Source organism: Pleurodeles waltl, chromosome 5, assembly GCF_031143425.1.
Source record: "Pleurodeles waltl isolate 20211129_DDA chromosome 5, aPleWal1.hap1.20221129, whole genome shotgun sequence".
NCBI lineage: Eukaryota > Metazoa > Chordata > Amphibia > Caudata > Salamandridae > Pleurodeles > Pleurodeles waltl.
Genome location: NC_090444.1, coordinates 849457872 through 849469909, shown reverse-complemented (window position 1 = coordinate 849469909; position 12038 = coordinate 849457872). Strand labels below are relative to the sequence as shown.

General features: G+C 44.8%; 1 protein-coding gene across 13 annotated transcripts in view; it reads left to right on the top strand.

Moving 5' to 3' along the window:
- The window catches only part of AFDN (afadin, adherens junction formation factor), a 1710163-nt gene that overhangs the window by 965711 nt on the left and 732414 nt on the right, over positions 1–12038 (top strand). For all 13 annotated transcript variants that reach the window (XM_069234921.1, XM_069234923.1, XM_069234919.1 and 10 more), the window contains 2 exons: positions 2008–2111; positions 7903–7983. In XM_069234921.1, coding sequence (XP_069091022.1) covers positions 2008–2111; positions 7903–7983 — 185 coding nt within the window. The remainder of the gene's footprint in view (positions 1–2007; positions 2112–7902; positions 7984–12038) is intronic.

Sequence of the window (12038 nt, the reverse complement as noted above, 5' to 3'; positions counted from 1 at the left end):
GATGAATCTTGACAAACGTCCCTGAGGTACTACATGCCCTGAGGTACTACATGCCACTCACTCAAGTATACTTATAGACTGGTTGAATCGTGAATACAGTCATACAATTTTAGTTTGCTACCAGTGATCTGTGGAACAAGCGCCATCCTTGACCTGAGAATCTGCAAAGAGTACACATTATTAAGGAATACCTTGAAAAAGGCAACTTCGTCGCAGTGGCATAAAGAAACTTGAGGGGGGCTACAAAGTACCTGGAGGGGGGCCCCTCCCCCTGGAGCTCGGAGACCCCCCCCCCCCCATCCCCCATCCGGGGGCCTTTGTTACGCCACTGCTTCGTCATAAAACATGATTGTCACTAAACTCAACAGTTAATGTTGGTTTGTCTGCTTTTGTCCGTCCGTCCGTCCTTTAATTATGAAGCTGGTTATGGGGCTATCTGAGCAGTGTCACACCCATATTCTTATTATTTCTCCCAACAGTAGTCACTAAGCAGTCTCTCAAAATTGCCCACATGTTTCGGACATCCATATTACTAAACTTTTTTTAAAGGAAGCACGAGAAAGTGGGCACAATGTAGTTTAACAAACTGAAGTCTGAAAGGCAGGGGAAACTGCCTCTGCTCCCTAGAAAAAAATGGCCTTTAATAAAGAAACGCATATGTCTGTTTTTGTATGTTTTCTTTTAGAAAGTGCTTTGGGACCCCGCCTGAGGGCATGACACTTTCGTGCTTATGACCGTAATGAAGTTTACCCAGGACGAGAACTAGACCACCCTACCTCTCTTAGAAACCTTTGACTGCTCACCCTTGAGTCAAGAGCAGAAAGAGAGTATTTGGCCCAGTTTGCAGTACCATAGGATGACAGCCCCCGGATACCAGTGACAAACTGCCCCAGCCACTATGGTTGTGTCTCAGTAGCCTGTCTGTCCTGTGCTCTCTCTTTGGATAAAAATACAAAATTTAGGCAAAATAGTATTTTTTTTTATGGGTGGTATTACTCAAAATCACCAAGATACTTGGCATGAAACCATTTAGGGTAAGGCGGCATTGTAAACTATTTTATTGTTTTTCTTACATTCAGCTTTGCCCTTCTCATCCCCAATCCAGTGGAAACCCTTCCATTCACTTTTGTGTTTAGTTTCTTATTCCAATATGTTGCAGCTACCCACTTAATCATATGCACTTTTCATATTTTGTGCTTGGTGCTAGTTGTCCTTTCCATTGAATCACTGTTCCTTTGGTCAGTATAAATCCTATTTCCTTAACAAGTGTTCTGTTCCTTTTCTTCCTATCAACCCCAACCGACATATGCCAATGGGTAGGATGCATTGCTATAGCAGTCAAGGTGCTCAGTTTCTGCCCCACACCACTTCTCTCCAAAATTCCTTTGCCCCCCTACACCACATGTATGTATGTTTCCATGTTATCGCTACACGGAGGACAGTCGTCATCCTTCTCAGAGTATATTTATTAACATTACCCGAGATTTCTTAAATAATGTGTGTAGGCATTTGTAGTCGACCATTGTCATCAGGGCATTTCTGGTGACCTGTCTGCAGTTTACACCATTTCAATTTTTATGTCTTTCCTCGTAATTTTATCCCAGGCCAGCCTTCTCTTAATTAGTTTCTTCCTTTTGGCTTTCTATTGGTAATTAATTAGTTATAATTCTACCTAGAATGTAATCGCCATCACGTCATGTTTTCCATAACCCACCGTCATGCAATGTTGCTACAGTTTGTTGTAATTATATGAGTACGAAACGCTCAGGCTAAGAATGTCTAGCACCCATGCAATTCTCATTCCTGTAGAAACAATCCTTTGTTCTGTAGTGTCAGTGGTTTCAAGCAATGTTGACACAGGTGACAAGGATAAACGTTCTTTTGTAATAATCCGCCTATTAATGTGGTTAGCGTTTCTCTCTGGAGGGCGGCATATTGTGACAGGGTAAAGCAGTGATACAGCACACGCCGCTGAGTTGAGACCTGTTCTTTCTTTTGCCCTTCAAGGCTTTTGCAGGCTGACGCCGCACCCACGCTCGCCAGGTACTTGGACCATATATTTTGAAGGTGCAGACTATGAAAGCCAATTCTTACATGAAAATGCGGAGCTGGTGAGTAGGATCCTGGAGAAACAGAAGGGGCTGTCTAATCGCTTATATTTGCAAATTATATTTTTGATTTTCACTTTAGGCTCTTAAGAAGGTTATTGTATAGATAGTTGTTTTATTTTAACCTGTTGATCTCTGTTCGGGATCTCTTTTTAGTTTTCTGAAGTGGGTTGAGGGATGTAAGAACAAGGACAAGTGATGTTGAGTTTTTTTAACTTAATGCTTAATTTACACCTTTCAGTTGCAAATGCTGTTTTATTTCCATTTAACGAAGGGGGCCTAAAAATAAAAATACATGGTTGCTAGTGGGATCTGCGATGTGAATAGATTGCATATGTTATTTTTTTGTGCCCTGTCTTGTTTTCTTAAAAACAACCATACTCTGAGCATCGTCTCCTGAGCTGTGCGCAGTAGCACTCATCGCTTTAGACCTCAAAGTCCCACAGTAAAGCCGTTCTCTGCCCAGATTTTAACTGTGATTTTTCATATGGGGATTTGTTTTCAGAAAAGTCAGTTAATAAATAATGTGCTGATATGAACGGTGCTAATGTTGCAAGCATTAGTGATGTTTGCTGTAAATTCCCAAACGAAGCTATTGCTGCAGGAGTGAAAGATAGTCCTCTCAAAACAAAAACACATTTTTATGCCATGTATTCTCTTTTTTCAAACTGTACAGTTATCTGTAATATTTTTATTTGACAAATTTAGCGAAACAAATTGCCTCCTACTTTTTTAATATGTGTATATGTAACCGATGTCTTATGAGGTTCGTCAAAAAGAATCCAAATTTATTGTGGCTTGTTGAAGAGACTAATTAAAATCTGTACACTCTGACGGTAGTTGTAAGGAAACCTAAATACAAACTGCAGACTTCAAGTGTTTCAAATACAATATTCTTCATCATCACACTAACTTCAATAAACCATAAAAGCATCACATCAGTACGTTCAAAAGATTAAAAAAATTCGTATAAGATAAACCATTTTCAGGGTGTAAACACCAGGCAATTAAAGTTAACTGTTAAAATTAGCCATTTAAAAATTAATACTAGACAATTAAAATTGACGTTAAAATCCATATACTCATTCATGTAGAAAAAAAACTTTTTAAGACCATGCACAAAGGGGAGGGTGAGATAGTTTAAGTAATAGTGCCAGTAATATTACCCAAGGGATTGAGGGCCAGATGTGCAAAGCTATTTAGCAGCCTCAAACTGTGACATTTTCCTTTTGCAACCGCTAAATGGCCTTGTACCATGTACCAACCCTATTTTGCCAGTCGGTAACCTGTTACCAACTCTCAGAATAGGGTTAGCTTCTCGCTATTAGGAAGGGGCGTGCCAAGGGCATCCCTTCCTAATAGTGAGTCACAGAGGGATGTATGGTTGTTTTGCAACCAGGAATGCTGTTGCAAAACAATCGCAGTTACCTGTGGAACTACAAAAATAATTTGTGGTTTTGGCATAGCTCTAATCCTCCACAAATGGAATACCATCACTCATTAATCCATCAGTGAACTCTGAATCAAAACGTCACAACTCAGAAATTAAACCAATAGAACAACATTGGCAGTGCTTGTCTTGAGCACCAGTGCACTGCTGACCAGACATTCAATATATGCACTAATAGTGCAATTCAAGTGGAGCCTTATCTAAACTAAATACGCGCAGTGTTTTCAGTGGCAATTGTGAACCTCTTACATGGCACTTTGGAACTAAGAATAACTTCAGAAATAGGTTTAGAAGTATTTGGGCACCACAAACAGTCCACTGCTCAACCCCTTTTAAGCTCCCCATATTCCTCCATGGTGCTATGTTTTAAAATATTTTTGATACCGTGACCCAATGTCTTGAAAAGCCACTGGACCAGATCCGGCTGTGCATGTGTTTCCAGAGGATAAGGCAGCCCTAAACAATAGGATCACCTAATGTTTTGGGCAAGTAAAGACAAATTATAACTTGGAAGACTGCCTCCACACATAGCCCATATCTTTCGAACGGTTGCACTGAGATTCACTTGAAGAACCACTTAACGCAAAGAGGTACATTGTGTAGGAGGCTCGCTCAGTATATGGTGTACACTTATAGGTGAGGCACCCTGCTTTATGTCCAGGCAACCCTTAATGATAGTGTAGATGGCTCTAGATAACCAGAGCTCTCATTGGGGTAGCTGCGGAGAGCACCTAAGGCTTATCAAGGAGGGCATAAAGTGGTTGCAAACACCACACAGGTCAGTCAATGAAGTACACACAGGAAAGAGCACACCAGTGTTAGAAAAATATGTAATGTTTATTATAGCACACACTCTAGAACTAACTTTGGTATATCTCTTAACCGGAGATATGGACATAGAAATATATACTTAGCAACAGGCAAATAAAGGCATAAAATAGCATGTGCCCCTATTTGGGTGTGGGGGTTGGGGGGTGGAGACTAAATGCTAAAAAATAGAATGTGAAAATAATTTGCAATCCATACTACCACCCAAGGACCTTTAGGACTGGGGAAGTACTAAAACCCCAAAGGTAAGTAGGTAGGATTCCCCAGGCGCCTGTGCGCAGAGTATAAATCTCGTATCAGTGTCCATAGGCTAAAATGGGGGAAGCCGTGGTTGGAGTTTTCGCATCGGAGGACCCTGAGGAAACTGGTTGGGACAAGGGAGGATGGATAGTGCCCCCAACCTTGGAGACCCAGAACAGTGGAGTACCTACACCAGGGAGACCAGGCACATGGGGGTCAAGTCATGTCGGAACCTCCTGCTGAACTCAATGGGAACCTTAGTTGTCCAGCTGCTGTCGCGACCTGTGAATCAGGTCGGTGGAACCCAGGTGTGGATTTGTTCTGGAAGAAGAGGACCTAAGGACAGAGGGGACAGAGTCCAGACCACCCAGAAGGGCCCAGGCAGTGCAGGAGAGCAAGGCCCACCCTTCTTGGTGGTGCTTCCTGCAGGACTGTGGATGAAGAAGTGCAGTTGTGGAATCCAGGCAACGCAGGAGCAGCCCAGGAGTTGTCCATGAGCTGTCCCACATTTGTCGTCGGATTGCAGAGGGTTCAGTGGTCAGCTGGACCACCAACAAGCCTTGGCAAATGCGAAGAAGCTTTGTACAGAGGCTGAAGGATTTCTGGGGACCATCAAGGTCCAGGTGACTCAACCTTGGCAGGTAGGTCGGGACCAGCCTTCAGCAAGCTGGAGAGCCAGCAGGAATCATTGGAGCCCCCCAGGAGGACCCTCTGGCAAGTAGGCACATGGAGTCACAAGAAGGCCTCGGCAGGACAGCAAAGAGGGATGCCCACGTCACAGGAGTTGCAGAGAAGATGTCGTTCTTGGAGCTGGGGAGTGCTGGAGACTGGGGTTTCTTGTAGCTAGAAGGTCTTCAGACTGAAGAGCCAACAAACATTGGCAACAACAGGCAGACGTGGTGCACAAGGGTTCCGGCCAAGCAACTCTAGTGAGGGACCACAAACTTCCCAGTTGCAAAGAAGATAGGTCAGACCTCTGGGGAGCCCCAGAATCACCACCTGTGTTGCAGAGCCTTGGAGTGTCCGTGGGACAGCAGGATCCAAAGTCGGTCATCATTGTTGAGCTGCCTGCGGTTGCAGGGGAGTGACTCCTTCACTCCAAGGGAGATTCCTTCTTGTTTTCCTAAGTGCAGGAAGAGTCACAGTGACTCAGAAGGATGCACGACCATGGGGTTGCAGAAGGTTCCGGTGTCCAGGTTGCAGAAGTCTCTTGCAGAGGAGCCGTGCAGACTGTTCCTGAAGTCTTGCAGACGAATTGGGGGTCCCACCTTTTGGAGAGCCCTTAAGTAACCCAGGAAGGGGGTTGGACTCTAACTGCAGTGACCAACTTATCAGAGGGCGTCAGGGACGTCACCCAGCTGGACTAACAAGTCAGATACCCCCAGAGGCCTCTGCTCAATGTATTTCCAAGATGACAGAATCAAGTGGCCACCTGGCAGAACTCTGTGCACCTCCCTAGGGTAGGAGCAGGACGGGGGTGCTCACTCCCTTGTCCTTCGTGGGGTATCGCGCCACAGCTGAAACCGGGGGTTCCTGCACTAGTACAAACCGGATTATGCAACAAGGCCACCAAATGTGCCCTTCAAAGCAGTCTGGTGGCATTCAGAGGCACCTCCCTCCCTAGCCTAGAGAGACAAATTTCTAAAGAAGTGGTGGTCACACCTCTGGCTTACAGGAAATCCTTTGTTCTGCCTTCCCCTGCCCGAGTTCGGCTCAGCAGCAGGAGGGCAGAGCATTGTCTGGGGTTGGCAGCAGCAAGGGCTGTCCTGCAGGTCCTGCAAGGCTGTACAGGCAGACCTTGTGGTATCCCCTAGGGAACCCCCAGAGTACATGGTATCATGCAGCTAACACTGAAGTTGGTGTAGTTGTATGATTCCAACATGTTTGATACCAAACATGCCTAGGTTTGGTGAAGCCATTATGTAGTTGGACAACTTGTGTTGACCAGTGTCCACTACATACCTTAAGATGGCTTCCCTGCACCTACAAAGCCCAGGGAGTGGAGTCTGCGGTTTGTAGGGGCACCTCCGCTCATGCAGGGGTGCCCTCCTACTTAGAACCATGCACCCTGCCCTTTAGCTAAAGGGCTTACCTTAGGGGTGGCTTAAAGGGTCAGAGTACAATGACCATTAAATAAAGCAAACCTTAAATCTGGAATTAAAGGTGCATGCACTATTTCACACAGACTTCAATTGCAGGCCTGTAGTCACAGTTTGCATGGACCTCCGTGGGTGGCACAATACATGCTGCAGCCCATGGGGGGGACCACTGGTGTACCAATGCCCTGAGTACTTAAGTAGCGTATAGTAGAGACATACATGGGGCACCAGTATGCCAATTCTGGGGTCTAAAAGTTGCCTACAACAATTGGGGTCCTGGTTAGTAGGATCCCCGTGTACTACACTCTAAACACACTGACACCAGGCAAAACGTGGGGTGTAACTATGACAGAAAGGTTGTACTTTCCTACACATTGTAACCCTAGACAAGATTATTCTTAAGTTACAACCCAGTGCCCACCCTATCCCAAAAGCCCACAGACCAGTATATTTTGATTCACCAGTTATAAGATGGCAAAAACAGAAGTAAATAGCTCTAGCTCCATTAGGGGATTAAACCTCCAAGTTAATGTGACATTGGAAAGGGGAAAGGCTCTTTCCTTGCCAGTAATGCCCCTGATGTCTCAAGTCCTTTCATTGGATGTTAAATTGTCTGCAGTGTCCGGAAACATCCATTTGGCAACAGTTATTAGGCTGGTGCGGCTTGTTAACTTTTCCCCACTTTGACCAACACATAGGAGCTAGTTAAGCATTATATTTTTTTGCTGAAGGAGTTGTCCATCAGCAGGCATGTTGAAGCAAACATTCAGTGCATGTAACTCAGAAACAGGTGCAATAATTATCCCTAAATGAATGCAATTAAAAGGATTTTAAAAGGGACACAGTTAAGAACAATAGTTCTAACCCCTTGCAACAGCTGCTTCTGCTTTTCTGACAGTGTTCTACAGCAAAGTATACTCAAGCTATCTGATTTAGTATAGTTTCAGATTTTTAGCTATGTTTCTAGGTTCAGTATCAACGTATTGAATTCAGGCAAGTATGAACATTCAGATTGATTTACAGTGAAAAGTTTTTTTTCTCATTAATAGTTGTGTATTTTGAAGACTAGGAACAATCCACTAAATGCTTTGCAGAATATACACATATAAGTTACATCTAATTCATCTCCCTGTTGGTTTTGGACAGACGTGAAACAGCATTTTCTTTTCCTTCCCAGCCTCTTAAGAAGGATCCAGAGATAATCACTGTGACACTCAAGAAACATAATGGAATGGGACTGAGCATTGTTGCTGCTAAGGTAAGGCAGACATGCATTAAATAATATCTTAAACCCACTGAAAACCATAACAGTGGTGACAGGTGAACATCAATACAAAGTCTTTCAACGATTTAAACATTTGTCTGTCTTGAGAACTAAATAACAAACCAGTAGCTGCATGGGCTGTGAAAAATGGCTGTGGTGAGAGCTTCAGGATACTGAATTCAATAAACAATTTAATCTAGGTTGGAATTCAGTTCTAAAACAAAACTATATACCCTCCCCACACTCACTTTGATAATATAATCCTAGGGATGTGGTTGTTCTTTAATGTGCAGAGTGATTTTGGTTTGTACTGTGAAGTTTATCCTACGTTTGGTACTTATAGATAACACTTCTTTTGACTTTGGGGCTTCTGAGCTTTAACTAAACAGCACAATCATGAGTGTGCTGCAGCAGATTCATTACCTATAAACTTAGTTTTGTGAGCTGACAAGCCCAATTACAGCTACTCTCACTGAAGCTCAAATGCATATGCATTTTTGTTAGAATTTTCTCTTCACCTCCAAGAAAGCAGCACTAACTCCCATTAATCCTGAGACTGGTTACCAACCTGCAACCAGTCTCCTTCTATGTTAAAATGGCTAAAAACACCTTTTCATATTACACTGCCACATGTGTAAATATTATTACTGTTCCTGCTCATTGTCATGAATCCACGTTCAATGATTTCTTTTATTGTTACTAGTAAAGTGCTTTGTTGCCCTTGCTTCTAGCACTGCACTATATAAAAAGCTAAAGTAAATAAATAAAAAAAATGTAAAATCTACCAGAAAGACAGATTACCATGTCTGAAGTAAATTGGTACTTGTAGGAGTATGGATGTTTCATGAGATCTTGGGTTGGGGGAGCAAGAATGTGGCTATTGGAATTGCTGAGAAAATCTACAGAAACACCCCCCCCCAATTAATTTTATGAAAAGTACTCTAACAGCCCTATGTTTTTAAGTATTAATGGTGAGTTTTTACCATATAGAAAAATCTATGTAGGAGAAAAAAACAAAATGTGCAAATGTATATTTTTTAAATAATGACTGTGGAATGTCTACACCAGGCAGTTTACAGGAATAAATGTACCTAGAGGAATATAAAGTATTTGAATATAAGATCATTGTCAAGAAAATGCCATCCCTGTAAAACATCGAGTGAGGCATGTACCATTATCCTACAAAGGGAAATTGAAGGGCATTTTGGAGGAGTTGATTGCTAAACATGTTATCTGACAGAAACTTCTAGCTGCAGATTCCTTACCTTAGAATTATACCAGTTGTCAGACTGAATCTGGAAGATTTTTTGTAAGTAATACCCCTGTGTGCCAAAAATTGGCATTGATTGGCTCAGCATGCTTTGTTTCCGCTTGAAGTGGTGTCCTCAGCACTTATAGGTGCCACACAGGTATGCTGAGGTCAGTTATTTTCTTTCCATGCCATCCAGCTCAGATGTGAGAATAGCTACACCTTCAGTTACTTTTTGACCGTCTTTTTTGTTTTTACATTTCTTCAAGTTATTTTTTTAGGTTTTTCTCCTCTTGTGGCAAGATGCCCTCCAAGAAGGCCGGCTTGAAGCCTATGCAGTGCCTGTCACCGGCTGATGCCTGTGATGGACCCCCATCTTATTTTCCTGTGGTGCCTCGATCATGACCCTAAGTCGTGCTCTGACCGCAGTGCCTTGAATCCCTATGCCTTGAGGAACCACGCTGCCAGCTCTGACACCAGTGGGGCTCAAGGAATCCATTCTTGGATCCAGACTGACACTGGTTGTACCACCTTGACCTTCCTCAGTGCAGGTTCCGATGCAGATGTTCCCGGCGGCACCAGCGCCCATTGTTTGGATCCCCAACTCCAATACAGAGGGGCATTGCTTGACGTCGTATCTGGTAGCACTGGGAGCCTTGCCTCCCTGATCTGATTGTGAGCCCTACTCTCCTGGGTTAGGGGTTGGGATGAATGGTAGGGGTCACTGGACCCTGAAGAAGCCCAGCCTTATGACTAAGGTATGGACTGATGTGAGGGACTGGGTGAAGCTAGTAGTCTAGACACTTCCCCAATTGCTGGTATGTTTTCTCCCCCTACCATGACTACGGAGAAGGGATCGTCTTTCACAGTGCTTGCGCGGAGAGCTGAGGAGATCCTTGATCTTGAGTTGCCCTTGGTGGCGGTCAAGACCAATGTCTTTAACAGAGGTGTTCGAGCTGGGAGTCTCCCCATCTGAACAGCTCCTGCCTTGCAATAAAGCCCTCAAAGATGCCCTTTTGGGTACTGGTCCAGCCCAACACAGGGACACAGGGGCTCCTGTGAATAGGGCAATCACCTGTCGCCACCCTTCTCATCCCCCGGGACCCTCGTTTCCTTACTCAACACTCCACCCATGAGAGTTTGGTGGTCCAGGCTGCCATCTTCTATTGTAACCCTGGTGCGTTCCCTACTTGTCCGTCAGATAGGGAATTCAAGAGGCTGGAGACACTTGAAAAAAAATGTTTTCTTCCGTCAGCCTGGCATTGCGGTCTGTGAACACCACATGCGTTTTCGGCTGCTACTCCCACACTCTGTGGGATATCTTTGCACAGCTGCTGCCTGTGGTGCTGGAGGAGGCCAGGGCTATGCTCTCCCAAGCGGTGGCAAATGGGAGACATGCAGCAAAGTTCACAATTCGCCGTGGGACACGACTGACTCGCTAGGCAGAGCAGTGGCCCCTAGGCACCATGCCTGGCTTCGAACTACTAGCTTTTCGGAGGATTTTAAGTCTTCTTTGATAGACATGCCCGTCAATGGCTCCTGTCACTTTTGAGACAAAGCGGACTCTGCACTCGAACGTTGTAAAAACAGTTGGGCTACAGCATGATCCTTGGGCTTCTCCTCAGCTCCATGCCACCTCTAGACCACTTTTCACCCCTTTGGTAGCTTTGGGAGTGGCTACCAACTGCACCAGTACCCACACAGCCACCTTTCCGCACATACTCCACAGCCTCTGCGTGACCGAGGTTGCAATATCCATAGACATTGTGTATCAGGCAGCCATAGGATGCGTCAGTCTAACCACCCCCACCCCCACCCCCTCACCACCATCCCTCACCGCTGCAGTTTCAGCTTCTAAACCCTCCTAATCTGCCCTTATACCATGACCTGACCCCCCCTTTCCCCCCATTGTGCCACCTTCTCAAGACAGGCTGATGGAGGATCATCTGTCTCTTCTCTAGAAGGAAGTTGTGGCTCTTGACCAAGGGAGCTATACAGAGGGTCCAAAGCCATAAGTAGGTCGTGGTTGTTATTCCCTTTACTTTCAGGTGCAGAAGAAGGACGAAGGCCATCGTCCTATCCTAGATATGCGATCCCTCAACTACTTCCTCAAGGAGAAAGTGCAGATGCATTGGCTCAGGTTTTGTCTGCCCTAGACCCAGGAGACTGGATGATAGCGTTGGACTTGCAGGATGCTAATTTTCACATCCCTGTCCTACCGGCCCACAGGTGTTACCTGTGGTTTATGGTTGGTGTTAGAAATGGGGTCTCTAGTTGGCAGTCGGTTTGCACCCTGTCCAAGTAGGGACCCTCACTCTAGTCAGGATAAGGGAGATACCCGCTCCATAACCCCTGCTCACCCCCTTGGTAGCTTGGCACGAGCAGTCAGGCTTATCTCAGAAGCAATGTGTAAAGCATTTGCACATAACACACAGTAATAAGTGAAAACACTATACAAAAGGACACCACACCAGTTTTAGAAAAAAAGCCAATATTTATCTATATAAAACAAAACCAAATACGATAAAAAAAATCCAACATACAGTAATAAAAATATGAATACTGCAAGATGTACTTAACAATACAGTTCCTTGAAGTCCATAACTCCACCTGGGGCTATCACGGCGTTGTGAACAACAAAACCAAAAGTTCAGGCTGGCTTCAGCGTTGAGGGCCAGCTGCGGTGTCGGGAAGACCCACAAACAGTACCTTGGATTCGCAGAGCGTCGTGTTCCTCGCGGTGAGCTCCGGAGAGCGGCGTTGCTGTCGTCTGTTCAGGAGTCGGTGCAGGAGTCATCTG